At 34.4% G+C, this 17,792-nt stretch overlaps 1 protein-coding gene across 1 annotated transcript; it reads left to right on the top strand.

Annotated features, from left to right (window-relative positions):
- Positions 1-12,281: 12,281 nt before the first annotated feature.
- LOC146530297 (UPF0669 protein C6orf120 homolog) lies at positions 12,282-17,328 on the top strand. The gene is made up of 4 exons (XM_085200805.1): positions 12,282-12,622; positions 12,957-13,048; positions 13,353-13,484; positions 14,036-17,328. Exons 1-4 carry the CDS (start codon positions 12,393-12,395, stop codon positions 14,149-14,151), a joined length of 570 nt encoding a protein of 189 aa, XP_085056931.1. The 5' UTR covers positions 12,282-12,392; the 3' UTR covers positions 14,152-17,328.
- Positions 17,329-17,792: the final 464 nt, after the last annotated feature.

Here is a 17,792-nt window from a genome sequence, read left to right as displayed (position 1 = left end):
TACGAATATCTCACAAAATATTTTCAAATGGCATAATCAAAATATTCTTTTCTTGGAAAATCCCATAAAATTTAGTGAGACACATCTAATGACACCCCACAGGGCATGCTCACTCGATTATTTTTTTCATATCTCAGTTACATGTATATAGTGCTATCCTAATTAAAATTATACTACCCATATTATAATCCATATTCAAATGAGATAAGGACGGACGGACACATAGACGAACATGACGAAATTAGTAAAGTTCTGTTTTTTGCTATTTACCTACGGAACAGTAAAAAGTAACTTCAACTTTGAGTAGGTGGTAAGAGAGTGGTAAGGAGAGACCTCGGTTAACCTTCAAGAATCCAGTATCATTGATACTAGAGAAAAGGTCTCGTAAAAAATGAGGACCTCGCGGGGAGCATATCTGAAGAGGTTGGTTGATAAAAGTGGACAAGGCAAAAGAGGTATCCAGAGACCGTAACGTTCAGCGCCCCGTTGCTTGTGACCCTGCTCGGTTTCGCTATACTTATTATAAAATCGTAACTTATAAGTATCTGTAAATGGAAGTTAAATCAGGAAAACTGTTACTGGTGGCATTTATCAATATAATAGAACCCAAAACAATGATTTTTTAAATTTGTCTGTTTGTCTGTGCGTTTGTTATCGCTAATCTCAGAATTGGCTTAATCGATTTAGATGCAATTTTCACTCTTGGATTATGGCAATCTTCCGAAAACATCTAGGGTTTAGTTCATTACAATCGATTCGTAAATAAAAAAGTTATGTCAATTTAAAATACTTAGTTCAACGCAAGTTCCTGAAATTGGTACAGAGGATTGGTACCCTCTGTGAGCGAGTCTGACTTGAGCTTGGTCGGTTTTTTCTTAAATACACTTAAATAAATATTTGTATATTCCTAGCGAGCAGAGCCGCACTGGCCTCTAGTGATTAACAAAACGGCAACTAATGGTCAACATTCGGTTTAAGTTACGTATTGACGCGTCATTATGACGCATCGCTTCCTTGCGCGTCATGTTCGGGTTTTTGTGTATCTACTTTTTGATAATACTATAGTATAGCAAAGATTCGTATGAAAGAATATTCTAGAAACTTCTAGTTAATTCTGGATAGGTCAAGAACAACGAGAACGTTTTAAAAGCTTTACGAAAAATATTTGTTTTTTTACACATAAATATTGAGGCCAGTCGTGACGCAGGGTCACAAAGTGTGACTGTAAACGTGACTGGTTGTGGGTTCGATCCCCACTCGAGGAAATGAAATATTTGATTTCGCTCTGGTGTGGAGGTAAAAGAGCGGCGATGACTTACTCCACTCAACACGCATTACCTATAGAATTCGGCGAAAAGTTCGGGGAATATTATTCTCTTAACACTAGGTTCCTGGCTGCCTGGACTGCTGTGTGAAGATATTTTATTTAATACCTAAATATTTTATATCGAAAATAGAATAGAAACCGTCGATTGATTGTTAACGCGATGGTTGTGAGTTCGAGTCCCAATGGCAGAACGAATTATTTTCTCATTCTGGTAACAAGGCGTTGAATTCCGCCACTCAACACGCAATGTCTCGAGAATTGAGCGGAAAGTGGTGAACGGAATGTCTTGACAATAGGTTCCTTCTGCCTATCTTATAGCTATAAAAATATACATATTCTAGAAACTTCTAGTTTGTTCTAGAGATGTTTAGAACAATCGATAATGTTCTGGAATATATCTTTGCTCTAGATATGCTATATTATCTCAATTAATAATGGTTGTATAGCCTAATTATCCGTCATGTATTCTTTAAAGTTGTTCCCATAGGTAACGACGGCCCTATTTTTTCTACAAAAATGTTACAACAAGCGGAGAGCGGAGTGTCTTAACAACTAGATTCTCTATTCCTAAACATATATAGGCCTGATCCTACATATTGATAGATGAAGCTAAAAAAAGAAAAAAAAGCATTGTATCTTAGAATACAACTTAATTGCAAGTATTTTGATTGAATTATCAAGGACTGTTGTAGTTAGAAATTCATATTAGAATTAAATAAGAAAATTACAGAAAAATCGGTAATTTAAATATACAGAAAAAACGGTATAAATAATAAGAATCATCATCTGCCTGTTTTCATCTACTCTTACACCGAGAAAACCAGAAAAAAATAGAGAACAAAACATTGAAAATACTATAGAAAAAGTAAAAATATTGTGTTAATTTAAGATTTTTTAACTTCATAAATAAAAAAATAAAAAAGTTAATTATTGCAAAATCTGAATGACTGTACTTTAAGTAAACTAAAATAAATTTAATTTATAACCTATAAATAAAACATGGTTTTCCGATTGCTATGAAGTGCAATAGAATGTGCTTAAAAGCAATTAGAATTGATGTAAAGGACATGGTTTAAACTCAAGTAATTTAGTATCCTCTGAAGAGTTTCACTATTCATTCAGCACCTGGCTCCATCAACAAGGCAGCTTAATGATACTATAGCACTATCATATTAATAAAAGATGGAACAGATTTCCATAGTTTTCAATATATTGGTGAAAAGCGCATAATTTGAAAGCCCTAACTTGAAGTTGATAAAATTGGATTTCAATAAGAAAATAAGGTAAAATGTTGAAGACAGTGGAAAAGGCAAAAGAGGCTGACCCCAACGGAGAAAAACAAAACCTTGTATATAATAACCAAATAATGAGATTGTTAGTTAATGTGTTGTATGTGTGGAGTATGATGCCACCTTTTTATATATTATATTTTGTCTAATTTTAAGTCAAAGTGGAGTTTAAAACAATAAGAATTGTCTAATTACTTTTTTTCCATTTAGGATCATAAATATGAACAGATTTTGTATCTTCCATATGTGGCGGTAATACTGTATCTTCTTAAATTCAAAATTGAAAGCTAAAATAATTGTATTTTAACCCCTATAATACATAAAAAAATAATTTGCTTATAGAATTCCAGCTTTGTAATAAATCATATGCTTTAAAACATCTTATTAATTTTGTATTTAATTTATAGTGAATGAATTTGATGTATTAAAATTCCAATGTGAAGTTTATAAGACTAAATTTGAGATCTAAATTTGTTGGATAAAGGATGAATTTAAAGTTTTAACTAAAAGATTTATCTTTGGTCCAGTGGCATAGCAAGCTTAACTCACACCCGGGGCAAAATACTTGTTAGGATGAAGTTGGTGTGAATAATTAATAATATACAATAACAAGCATTTATACCCCAGGAATTATTATTTGTTAGATTTATGTTACCCTGTTTGTATATTACAATTTAAAATACAAGATAATTTTTAGATTCATTAGTAGAGCTATTGGTTCAAATCCTATTTTAGGTTATGTTGAATGTAGTGGAAAGGTTATGACAACTCACCATTTAAAAACAATTTATTCTTCGAGTCTTGAATTCTTGAACCCTTTATCTTCTATAAGTTAAGGAGCGAAATGTTGTTAGTTTCTCCAATTCTTTGATCTTCGTCTTCCTTTTTTTCGTCTTGAGCTGTAAATACCACAATGTGGCAGATAGACGTTCAATGTTTGCCGTGACACACAGAAACATTTGGCGGGCTGGAGAGCCCTGGGACGGGAAGGAAGAAGGATGGGACAAGGGTGGGAGTGGGACGCTGCGGGCGCTCAGGCACCACATCTTCACTTAAAGTATACTTTACAAACTAATATTATAAAAAACTTGTAAAATTCCAAATATTCTCGTTTTTTTGTACATCACAGAAGGCCTACAGGCGGAGGCCCGCAGCCGATGAGATCAATATATCCTCTGTATCAACATATATAATATTCCAATTTGCAACAGCTCGGTCACGTCTCTATGCTTTACTCTAGGCGAGGCGTGGCGGCGCCGCACTATTCTTAAAGCTGTGGGCGCTGAGCGCTCCAGGGCACCGCCCCGCACTCGCAAATAAAATACATTGGTCTCGAGATAAATAAACGATACGACTAGCGGCTTCGCCACCGCCACCAAGTGACATATTGCCTCTTTAGTAAATAACGCTGCTGGGGCCTCGCCCCACGGCCGGCGCAGGTTTCCAGTGCTGCACCATCAGGGCCTCTTCGGCCTCTTGGACTGGACTCTTCGACTATAAAGCCGGTTCGTTCTGAAAGATGGCGCAACGCCAGATGAACCCTTACAAAATAAATCACAGGAGCGCCGGGTGTCCATGGGGCTTGGCGGCGGCGGGGCAGAGCGCCGGGCTGCCCCCACAGGCACGTCGTCGCCGCTCACATCACTCCCGGTATATTTTTTTGTATTTTTCTCTGTATTTTAAAAGGGAGACGACGATCAGGACGGCGGCGTACCCGCGGCGGCTCGCCTGCACTTAAACTACTAAAATTTTCACAAAATAATACCTAACGCCGGAATTTAGTCGCTAACACTAGAGTCTATATAGGTCGCCAGTAAGTCGTAGGTCTACGCGGATGCGCTGACATCGAGCAGCAGGAGCTGATCGGGCTGTCCGGGGCGACGCCAGTGCGTGGGCGGCGGAGGCAGGGCTGCGGGCGCGGGGGCCGCGCCCCACTTGCTTCCGGCATAGCGCTCTTCACGCCGCCCTCTCTCACGCCTCCGCCTCGCCCCGTGCCGCACCACCTGCTGGTGCTGGAACTGGTGCTGAAACTGCAGCTGGCAGTTCATGGTGGTCACTGTCGCTCAACAGGAACAGGCTGAGCGCTGAGACACGGCCGGGATGTTACTCGCAATGCACAAGATGGATGCTGCACAGTACTGTAGATGCCTTCCAAGCTCCAACAAAGATGACACGTCGGTCGATTCAGTACTATAGCTGTTCTAGCTCCAAGTTCCAAAACTCAGCGTCAGCGGATGACACGTAAACACTTAACTGGTTAACTTTCACGAAAATGCGTCGCTGTCGCTGTTGCCTCGTCGCTTACTGCTAGCTGCGGTGATAATCGATCAATTTCAATAATATAACACAACGACGCCTCTCCATTATAGTACTTTCGCCTCTCGTTCTCGAGTCTCGACTACGTGACGTCGGCGGCGCGCTCTGTTTATATACGGTAATGGCGGCGTTTACCTATGGAGGGGACATAAAGCTGAGTATTCATGACAAGTTTGATTGTTGTGACGGTTATTTTGGTATTAATATTTTAGGTTTATGTAAACAGTTGGTTTTTTAAAGTTTGATTTTAATTTAATATTTGTTTCAGTTTAACCTGTTATAATAATCGAATTGATACATACAATAAACTTTATGTAATTTTATTAAAATATCTAATATTTTTCTAATTATAATTATCTTATTAAATTGTAACTTTTTAAAAATCAATGAGATAAACTTGTACTACTTGAAGGTCTGTTATCTCAACAAGCTAAGTTAGTTAGTTAGTAGTATTCTTATTCAAAATGTTTTATGCAAAAATAAACTTTATCTTTATAGATATTTAATTAAGCAAAGTACATTAAAATATTTTCCCAATACGAATGTTTGTCTTATCTAAAATATTTTATAAGTGCTTTGTACATTTTATAATCATAAGCTTGATAGAATTATTGAAATATTAATTAATTCTAAAGCGTTCAATAAATATTTACCATAATTAACCTAAACCTTATTACTGATATTTTTTATTTCCTATTTACAATATTCCAGGTAAACTACTAGTAATTATTTAACGATAGCCTCAGCAATGGATTAAAGGAACATTACTAAAGTACCTACATGCCAATAATGAAACGAGTAATCAGAGCTTATAATATTAAAATAGCTCATAAAAATGAAAAATTCTAAATAGTATTATTCTATGCAAGATATAAATTAAGACTATTTTTTATTAGTGTTATTTAATAACAAAAGCTGGATTTATTCATTTGTATATAACTTTCAGTTTTAATACTTTAACGGCTTTAAGATAACAGCATTGTTATTATATTTGCAATACAATAGAAATTGCAAGTGCCGTATAATCTTTTAGCGTAAGTGAGGCTATTGTAGTTATAAGTTCATTCACTTTTCGGTTCCTATTATTTTAAATATATTATGCTAGAAATTTTATTTACAAAAACACTTAGCAAGCTTAAGTATTTGAATATATGCTTGAACGTAAAACTGATTTGTACAAAGTAGAACTCATCTTTCAGCTGTGTAATCTTATTACTTGTTAAGTAGGATTTTTATGTCATCAAAATAAGCATGATAGTAAGTATTTTTTATAGTTTTAGTAGTAATTTGAAAGGTTTTTCTATAATTGTCAAGATATTATGTACTTTTACTAAAAAACAAAGAAAGGATGTGTTATTAAACATCTATTCCGTACCCATATATTTCTCATATAAATTTTTATATCTCACTTTCTACCTTGTAATATGGTTGTTCTTTTTTTTTAAACGTATAGTGCCTCTCCTACTAGTGAAGGCGGACAATAATATGTACAATTATAAAATTAATTAATGTGTAACTTTTAATAAAATGCATAATATATGAGTAAAAACAATAAATAAATCATTGAAATATAACTGCTACAATTTAGTCGCAACTTCATTTACAGGCGGCCGTACGACGCGTCACGTCCACAGCCGCGTAGCCGAGTTGCGTTGAAAAAAAAATAAAAACGAAAACAAGGAGGTTGGGCTATAACCCGCATAAATTAAAACCTTTACACCTACAAAGAAATCTAAATATCTATAGGACTATTTACTTTGGTAGCATAATACGAATGGCAGATTATTATTTTAGTATTTTAACGAAAAACATGATAAATAAAGCGTTTGTTGTTCTATAAAAAAATTAAGATATTGAATATAATAATATTAATGTATCAAATGTGTTATCTAAAGCAATGAATTGCGCATTAAATATATATAATACGGCCGAATATAGATGGTGTGTGTCGTAATTTAGTTTTTACTGTCAAAAACAATGTTTTATACTTAGTCGGGTTGTAATTACAAAAGAGGTGAACTATCACGTAGACTAGGTATATTACTTTTTTTAGCTTTACGCTTTATTCTGCATATAGCAGTGCAGGTAAAGCAAACCTTATATTAAGACACTCAGTTTCCCATGCACCGCCGAATTAGTGAAACATTACGTGTTGACAGGCGGAACTTAACGCTACGCCTTGTTTTGTTACCAGAGCAACGAAATGAAAATAAATCATTCCCTCGAATTGGAATCGAACCCACAAGCACAACTGTCACGTTTACAAGCAAACACTGTGACACTGCCCCATTGACGACGGCCTACTAAAATGATATTAAAATTTCAATAAATCGTCACCTGTTTATAAAAGACCCGCTCCGCTCTATTCTCATATTATGAAGAGAAAACGTAGAGTTTGGACTGCCGTTCTTTGTTTTCTCTTCATTTAAGGGAAAACAAAATGTTGCGTCGTGACACTGTAGTACTAAATATATTAGAGAAATTAGGTTTAATATAATTTTATGTAACAATCTACCTAATATATAAAATCGAAAGGTCACTCACTCATCGTGAAATCTCAGAAACTACAAGTGCTAGGAATCTCAAATTTTGCATAGGAGTTACTTATATGACGTAGGTGCTCACTAAGACGGGAATTTGCAATATTCGACTTCTAAGGGGTTATTTTTGGGGTTGAAAGTTTGTATGAAACTTCGTTACTACAATTCTAGGAGTCTCAAATTTTGCATGGACGTCACTTATAGGACGTAGGTACTCATGGAGACAGAAATTAATAATAACGTAGTTCACGCAGGCGAAGCCGCGGGCGGGCCGCTAGTTTTTAATATAGCCTTCGATACCATTTATCGATATATTCATTTCCCACTCTGAATCAGTAGTTTATGAGAGCGTAGAACCAAATTATCTTCGGTTTTTTTAGTTTCACACTGTATGCTGTGTGTGGGACACAGCAGGCTAGACAGAGGGAATCTAGTGTTAAGACATTCCGTTCCCTACTTTCCGCCGAATTCTGGAGGCATTGCGTTATTGGAGTATACTCCGCGTTTTGCCTTGATACCAAAGCTGAGAAATGAAGATCGCACGATTATGTGACCAGTCTCGTTTTGTGCCCCTGCGCCACAACTAGGCTAATAACCTCGTATACATAAATACATTATCATGTGAAAAATATATATATATATTTTTTGATTTCGCTTCCGCTTAAGAGTTAAGACACTACTTCTAAAATTTGCCTGGAAAATAGCAAAACTCGACACCTCAGTTTGTGAAACTCCGCATATAAAAGAAATATGTGTACCTAATTAATATTATGTCATTGATGTGATATATTTGTCCCGGAAGATAATTAAAGATATCGAATCAGAAAAAAGATGCCAGAACGAGGAAATGTAGCTAACTTGTTGGTCATTATTCATCTTCATATCCGTATTCCACCGTATCTTGTAGGTATATAGCAGGGTAGGCAGAGGGCAGGTAGTGTTGAGACACTCCGTTGCACACTTTTCACTTAATTTTCAAGACATTAAGTAGCGGTATTTAACATCGCGCTTTGTTTTTATCAAAACAAAATTTCCTAACATTATTAACCATTTCCTGCACCTTTTGAGCTCCCACGCGAAGACATCGTGACTATCTCTTTCTAGTACATTCTTTTTAGTTTAATGTCAGAAAGAGATGCAAGATGTAGATATGTCCACCGTTTCTTTCCTTTGTGTATTATTGAGGAACGAAAGAGACAAAAAATTAAAGAAAAATTGGTAAAGTGCATCAGCTGTTAGTAAAGAAACAGGTTGAGTATAGACTAAGAGCCTTTAGTTTTTTAATTGGCCTTTTTTATTTTCTTGAAGATAGTCAGTTCGATTTAGATACGAAAAAACAAGGAAATAAAACAAAAAAAGAGTGCTTGTTCGTATATTAATGAAACCTACCCATATTTTTCGTGCAACATCCGAATCAGATTCAGATAAAATGGAGGTAACAGTTAGTGCGTTTATTATGTTCCTAAGAGGTACTTTAAAGACCAAACACGTAGACGGTGCTAATATCAGTAAAGACATGACAGATTTCAAAGTTCATGTCAAATTGAAACAATAAAAACGGACTAAGTACACGGGATGGAATCGGTATTTAAAACATAATGTTTATATTTTTCGCTTCCAAAAAGTAAATAAATCTTTTATGGGTTTGAGTATACGTGTATATAATAAAATTCCGCAATGTATACCAAGTTTGCAACTACAAAAAATTGAAGTATATGTAAAAAAAATACTAACAAGTTAGGCTTTTTACACTATTCAAGAATATTTACAGGATAAAGATGTATGATGATGATGTATACAAAATGATAATAAAAGCTGCCAGCTTATGTAATAATATAATAATTATACTTTAATATGTGGTAAGAAAAAGCTCAGTGCAACTCAACTCGCAATGTTTCTAAAATTCGGAGGAAATAGAACGGAAGTATTTAAATGGCGATAGAATCTCTTAAGCCTAGTTTCCTCTGTCCACCCTGCTATGTTCGGGATACAGCGTGAAGCTAAACAAAAAATAAATGTTAACATATTCTTTACATTCTTAAAGTGTTATTCCACAGGAAATACAATTTTTTATATGTTTTGTAAAAAGTATTATTTTAAAAAGTATTAAAAGTTTTCAGATTTTATACTAAGTATTAAATATTTTGATAAAGACAAAAGTATTTACATAAAAATCATAACCGCTACCTCTTAGACTAACACAGCTGAGTCCCGGGAAGCTGTTTTTTGTATCTGCCAGCTCATATATGGGATGCGGGATAAAGTTTAACATTCCTTTTTAATCGTCGTCGCCCGCCACTTGCATGCGGGAACCTTGAAACGTACTATGGAAAATTCTGCCCGTTCCTGCAGGAATTTCGAATTCTTCTTTCTTTCTACGTAGATGCCAAATTTGAATTCTAAGTAAGACCTGTAGTTTCGTGACCTGAAGTGCTTTATACAACTCGTATATGCTCGTATATATAACTTATTATAATAATCTTAATTTTGATTTCAGAGTACTTAAACATTTTTGAAACATTACACAACAAAATAATTTTAAGAAAGCAGCAGCAGCAGCAGGTAGCTTTAGTAGAGTACGTAGCCGCACTTTGTCTTCTCACTTGAGCGAGGAAATCAAAATTAAATATTGCCCCTAGTGGGAATCGAACCCACCACCCTCGCGCTTACCGCTGCCGCTGTGCCGCTACGCCACGGCGGCCTCTTATAATAATATGAATAGCATAAAAATGTTAAAAACGATATTCCCCACAAAAATAATTGTTCATAACCGCGAAACAGATGTTTTAAAGCACCTGGTAGTCTGTTCCGCGAAGCAAATAATTATGATTTCGGTCAAACTTATATACCGGATACTTATATATAACTTTATATCTTAAAAAGCGACGGTTGTAGGTTCGATTTCTAATCGGGGGAAAATATATTTTCATTTTCCCGGTCAGGTAACACGAAAAGGGGTGCTTCCAGTTCCACTACTCAATATGCAATGTTTCCAAAATTGGGCAGGCACGAAAGGAGCGTGCTATAAAATTTTAATATATAACTGGGCATTAAGCCCAGCTGTGGGCTTATGCCGAAATAAATAACAATAGCATTACTAAAATTATGTTAAAAAAAATTTAAACGAATGACTACTCCCACGCATTTGGCATTGATTCAAGGGATTTATATTTACTCCAAAACCATATCAGGTCAAACTAGTTATAGCTTCACGCTCTATCCCGCACATAGCTGGGTAGGCATACCAAACCTAGCCCCCAGTTTTAAGATAATCCGTTCCCATTAAAACACTTACTACCATTACTACCAAACTCTCTAGGCATTGCAAGTTGTTATTTTTCTAAAGTCTTATTAAAATAAAATACGTCACGATCACGAAGCAATGAATAATATACAAATAAAAAAGTATCGTAGGTAACTACATACTTTTGACACGAATAAAGAAAAAATCGTAGAATACTTTTATTCTGTAACACTTGAAAAATGTTATTCACACACCTCGGGTTACATACCTATAAATAATTTGGAATCCATAACAAAAAATATACCTACGAGTATCTTGAGACCAGTCGTAGCGCAGGGATACAAGCCTGCGACTCTAAGCGCGTCGCTAGTGGGTTTGATTTCGCTCTTGAAAATTGGAATATTTATTTACATTTATATTTTCATTTCTTCGCTCTGGTGTCGAGGCGAAATGCAACGTTGAGTTTCGCCACTCAACACACAATGCCTCCAGAATTCGGTGAAAAGTGGGGATCGGAGTGTCTTACCACTACGTTCCCGCTGTCTACTCTGCTGTGTACGAGATACCGCGCGAAGCTGATTTATTTTTTTATTTATTTAGTATATATATTTTGAATGCAAATGATATAAATGAAATAGCTCGTATAAATTTATGTGATAATATTTTTTAAATAATTATAATTTGTACATCCTGTTCTTAGAAGGTCTCTCCCAGTTGTCTACTTTTATCATTGTCACTTCGATGTTTTTGATCGTAATGTAACTTCACTCCATTAACGGAATCCATCAAAAAAAAAGAATTTTTCAATCAAATATAAGAACAATTCAACTCTTACTATACTTATATACTTCAATTATTACGTTGGTATAAACAAATTCTCAAATTTTATAGTAAAAGTAAGTATGAATAATACTTTTTATAAGTGTTTTCTATTTAAACGACTTGTAATATTTCCGTGACGAAAACATTTGATTCACATCTTTATTTGATAAGCTATCACATTGATAACAGCATTAAAGTGTGTAATATCCGTCTGTCTGATAACGGAATGAGTTTACGTTATAATTTTATAGCACTTTTGTAATAAAATGAAGGGGAAATAAACAACAAACCTCATGCTAAAAAATGTTCATTCAATATACTTCGAGTGGAATTCAAACTCAAAACCATCACTTTATTTAGCTTTACGAGGTATCCCGCACATAGCAGGATGGCAGAGGGAACTTGGGGACCTAGTGTTAAGACTCTACTAGTGCTAAGTATTCTGTTGAGTTGTGGAACTTAACGCCGCGCTTGGCACATCCGAGCGATGACATGAAAATGTTAAATATTTCATTTCCGCCAGTGGGATTCCAGCTCATTACTTGCGCTACGAGTGGCACAATTAAATAGTATGCCACGGTGTTACTACGGTCTATATAATAATTAAAACTAGTATCTATATAATGTCTTAAAAATAATAACAGAATTAAATATTACGTTTCAGTTACCATTTATTACAAAAAGGGGATGGAGCTCTTCTTTTAAAATGAAAATTTTCACTTTTTCTGAACGAAAATCAAATGTCACAATCAAAATCAATGACAAACGTCAAAAGCAAATCAATAATATTAGTTTAATCGTTTTACTTTAAAAATATTATTTTATTGAAGAACCATTAAATTATTATCAAAAAAATGGCACGATTTTCACACACAATCATAGGTCTATCTATATTCTTAGCAATCGTGCCGTTTTTGCCTCAGCCTGTGCCCGTAGTGACTGATATTGAGTTATTAGATACCGTGTCTGGGGTAGTGGGAGCTGGTAATTTTTCTTATTGGCAATTGGGACATGCTGGACCCTTAATGATAGAACTATTGTCTTTAAGTGGTGATGCAGATCTTTATGTGTCTGATTCTGGAAGGTATATTTGATTAAATACTAGATTTTGTCAAAACTTTGGTACTTTAATTTGTATGACCTATGGTACTAAAATAGAATGTTCTTTGATCTTAAAATAAGGATCTATTTATGTTAAGAAGGTGAAAATAATGATTTATTTTGAGATCTATTTTTATCATATTCTAAACTACACAAATAACCTGGAACTAGTGATAACAGACATCTTTATTTTAATTAACGGCTGAAAAATTCCTATTGTATAGAATTGTTTCAACAGCTACTATTATATAGATTATATTTATTCAGTTATGCCATGCATGTAAAAAAAAACTATAGATAACATTTATATCTTTTAGACCAAGTTATGAGGTAGATAAAAATAACTTTAGTTCCGCGACATGTGGACCAGATGTTGTAATGATACCTGTGGACTTTCCACGGCCTATTGGTAAATAGAATATTTCTTATATTCACTATGTTGAAAAATTTAGAGGTTTACCTTACAGTGTTTGTTTAATTCTACCATGCAAAATGCAATACCTTCAAATTTGGTGGAAAGTGGATAATGGAACTATTTTAATACTGCAATCTGTCTTCCACAGTGGGCAAATGAAAATAATATTAATATAATTATCCCCTGAGAAAGGATTGAACCCACAACTTTCATGTTTATAGTCTGTTGCACTGGATTGTAAATAATAAATTGTTTAAAATGCTATAAATATAATATTTTGATTTCACATTTTTTTCAGGAATAGGGGTTTTTGGAGACTGGTCATATGCCATATCACAATATAATATAAAAGTATATTTGGACACTACGAAAGTGTGGAGTGAACAGCAAGCCAACATGCAGAGATTGCAAAGAGGTTCTTCTGAGAGAGGTAAGTTTAAGTCTGAGTTATTTGTTCTCTATTTTTATTATTTGTTGGCGAAAATGTTGTTCATACAATTGTAAGTATATTTTTTAGCTACTGTACCCCACATATACAGTATAGACAGAAGAAACCCAGTGTTGAACATGTTGATAAGTAAAACTCAGCACCATGCTTTGTCTTCCCTTTTTCCTTTTAGTAGAAATCAAACCTTTACCCAATGCGTTTGATGTGCAGCTGATGTGCAAAACATGTATGAATAGTAATTATTGTAATAAAAAAAGTGGTTAAATGTGAGTGGGACCTTACCAGCAAGGCTTCCCTATCAATTTCTTTTTATGTATGTAGTTTGCGTTGATTTAGAAGCTACAAGAGACCATAGACCTAAATATTTGGTATTAATTTCAGCCTTATACCTCCACACTATTTTGAGATAAATGGTCTTGACAGACAGATGGAAGTTCTTCTATAATTTGACTATTATATAACATTAAGTTTAAGCAGCCTAAGCCACATTTATGTCACTAGTATTTAGTCTATTTATGTTTTTTTTATTTCAGAATCCACAATACAAAAGAAAGACAAAGTGATGTCAAGAAAAATGGATGAAGATCGACCGAGGTTCCTTAATTTACTAAATGTATTAGACATGATTTTTGAAATGTTTGTACTGTAAACTGTTTACTGCCTTTTTTATAGACTAGCTTTTTTACCTGCGGCTTTGTCCACGTCTACGAATTCGAATTCGATTCGTAAGGGACTTCTCCTGTGAAGTACTGTCAACAAATTCAACAGTTGTTCTTTTTTATGTATAGGATACAATTGTATTATTTAATACAATAATAAAATGGCTATATAGCTAAACTAAAAAAACCGGACTAGCGCTAGTTGGGCTCGCCGAAGGTTCCGTACAAAAATTGGAGACACTTGCACTAGCGGCTTTAATACCAAATTTTGCCCTGATTATTTTTTAGGAATTAACCACAAATGTACGAGTATAGTTTTCAAATCTTTTCCTAAACTAGTACTACCTGTAGATGTTAGCTGCCATATTTCATAATTCTAGGTCAACCGGAAGTACACTGTTAATATCGATCTCCTTTAGTGTCGAAATACGCGTTTTTTGCGATATAAACGGCCATATATTTTTTTGAAGTAAATGTACGTATTTTTTAGGCAATCAAGGGACCGTAGATCTGAGTAAGTATATGGTTTGAAATCCATCTCGATATCTCCAAGCGTTTCTGAGATAAAGGCTCTTGCCAGACAGACCGACAGATGGACAACAATGTGGTCTTATAAGGTTTTCTTTTTTCCTTAAAAGGTACAGAACCTTAATAATCTGAATTCCACACATTTTTATCCTTTAAATATTATTGGACAGTGTAATGTCTTCCTAATTAGTATTAGTAAGTATAGATAACTAGAGTTGTGTAAGGCAACCAAGGTAATTCTGATCGAGGTACAGTTGTTTACATCAAAACTTCTTGTTGCGTACCTTTCAACGGTACTGCGGGTGGCGGAATTCAGCAGGCAGGGCAAGCGGCGTTGGCCTGTCTGAATCCTTCTTTCGGAGTCGCCTTTGTGGCTGCGCCGGCGCTTTCGCGGTCCACTTCTCTCCCCTTGTCGTTGAGAGACATGGAAATATAATGGAGGGGGGGATTACCCTGCGTGCGGGGGACGTATCTCTTTATTTACATAATGCAATATTATTAAGATACATACACTACGTGACGATATACGACGTCAAAAACTAAGCTGATCTAGATGTTGTGCGTCGTCCGCTACAATATTAGTATGAAAGTGACTTATTCCTTCGTTATGCGCTTTATTAGAAAGATTTTGTTTTAGGACCAGATAGGGTATTTTAAACCACTGGCAAACCGCACAAATTTATGGCGAACTCATTCCGCTACTCATCACTCAATGCATCCAAAAATCGGCGTAAAATGGGCAACAGAATTGCCTTAACACTTGGTTCTCAGATTCCTTCGTCTTAACCTGCTATGTGCGGGTTCAGTATGAAGCTAAATTTCTGTTTTTTTGTTTTCACAATACGAGGATTAACAGGTGTAGTGTTAGCTAACTCTTCAATTGATATTACTCTTCATGATACATGATTATTATGGAGTGGCACATTTTCATTATGTTTTATCAATAGGAGCTGTATTTGTTGTTATTTTAGGAGGCTTTGTGCATTGATATTCTTTATTTACAGGATTATTATTAAACCCTTATTTATTAAAAATTCAATTCATTTCTATATTTATTGGTGTTCATTTAACATTTTTTCCTCAACATTTTTTAGGATTAGCTGATATACCTCGTCGTTATTCTGATTACCCAGATAATTTTATATCGTGAAATATTATTTCCTCATTTGGATCATGCATCATTTAAGTGTTGTTATGTTTTATACGTAGCTGGATTGTTAATTATTACTGTCTAGCCAATAAAAGTTTCATATAGTGTGGTGTAGTATGATTTCATATTCTCAAAAGAAAGTGACCCGATTCGCCTGGGTCTACCATATATTTTTTTGTTTTATTTAATGTTGACATAGAATTTAAAAATATTAGACTGCTTTTAATGTTTCTTTTGTCATTTTTTAATATTTTTTTCTTACACATATAATAGCAGGGTAATAGGATCGCATTCCATTCATTTTTTTATTATGCGTTTTCACTGGTGGAACTTAACGCAGCACGTTGTTTTAATGGTCTCTTATATTTTCACCTGAATACGATCGAATCCACACCCACGTTAATGATACGAGAACATTGACGTACGACAGCTATTATGGCGATGTTAATGATACGAGACTTCACATTCAACTCTTTTGTTGTATATTTAATTTGGTTATTTATACGCTACAAAACAATAGTGGAACATAATTTCACAATTGCATTTGTAGCGAATAAATTCAGGGCGCTGATTTAGCGTGTTTATAAATAATATAATAAAACTTGTGCAATACCCCTACAGATCTAATATGTTTAAATACTCCTTAGTTAAAATCCAAATTTTTAAAACATTTTCACTATTATATACGAGGGGCATTCAAAAAGTAAGTTTCCCTATTTTTAAAATGATGTAAAAACCAATTTTTAGGTTAAAAAACGCATATATATTTATTATTTGAAACATAAACTATTTTTCTACATAGTCACCTTCGACTTGGATACATTTTTTATGTCTGTATTGAAGTTTAAGCAAACCTTCCTTAAAAAAAGACGTGTCCTGCACATACTTTGCAGTAACCCAGTTTATCTTTGAAGATTGTAAAGATTGAGGTTCGGCAAATCTCAATATCAGAAGGAATCAATTCAAGAATATCATCAATAGTCAGTCGTCTGTCATCTTCAATGATTTTTTCAACTGCTTCGATAGCTTCGTCCGTAGTGTCTGTTTTTGGCCGCACTGCACGCTGTTCATCGTTTATATCTGCTCGTCCCGCACCATTTGCACACTCATACAGTTCTTACCGTAAACTTGCACTAATTTACTTTGAATATGATTTTAATTTAGTCCTTTAGCAGTAAAAAATCGAATAACTACACGCAATTCAATATTGGACACGTTTTCCAATAGTACCTCCATTGTTATCAAGCTTAGACTGCTAAAAAAACTATTTTCCGTCATCAATATCGGTGCCGCTCATACCAGCACACCCAAAACTGAAACTATGTTATGTTCAGTGTGAGTCGGCTAGATGGTGTACATTAGAAATGCCAGACCAGCGAAACTTACTTTTTGAATGCCCCTCGTACTTATCTTTTTGAATTTTAAATCAGTGTTATATTTCCTAGAAGTATTTCTTTTTTTTTATTATTAATAAACGTTGTTTCTAGTCTATTTCGTCTCATTTTACCCTTTTTAAAGATTCACAATGATATTTATTTTTTTTACAAAAAATACTTTTATGTTTTTTTATAGTTTTTATGTTATCCCGCTATGTGCAGAATTAGCAGAGGGGACCTATTGTAAATATACTGTTATCTCTAAATCAAATTAAAGGATACAATACATTTAATATATATATAGTTAACGTCATTTTTTTGGAATTTAAGCTATATTTTTATGCACAAATTAATATTTTTAAGACCATCGTGGCACAGTATGCACGTAATTGTTAACGCGATGAATGTGGGTTCGATGGTGCACAATGGTTGTTACTACTGTGAAATTTGTCTCAATATGGGGACACATAACGCAGTATGTTATTGCTTTGCTCATTCAAATATAATATAATTTTATCATTACAAAATGTACATATCCTTTATTACTTCATGTACATTTAAAAAAAAAATATCCTCG

Source organism: Heliconius melpomene, chromosome 17 (assembly GCF_056956725.1).
Source record: "Heliconius melpomene rosina isolate 202511_hmr_F chromosome 17, ASM5695672v1, whole genome shotgun sequence".
Taxonomy (NCBI): Eukaryota; Metazoa; Arthropoda; class Insecta; order Lepidoptera; family Nymphalidae; genus Heliconius; species Heliconius melpomene.
The sequence above is the reverse complement of the archived record's forward strand: the minus strand, read 5'-3'. Positions and strand labels throughout refer to the sequence as shown.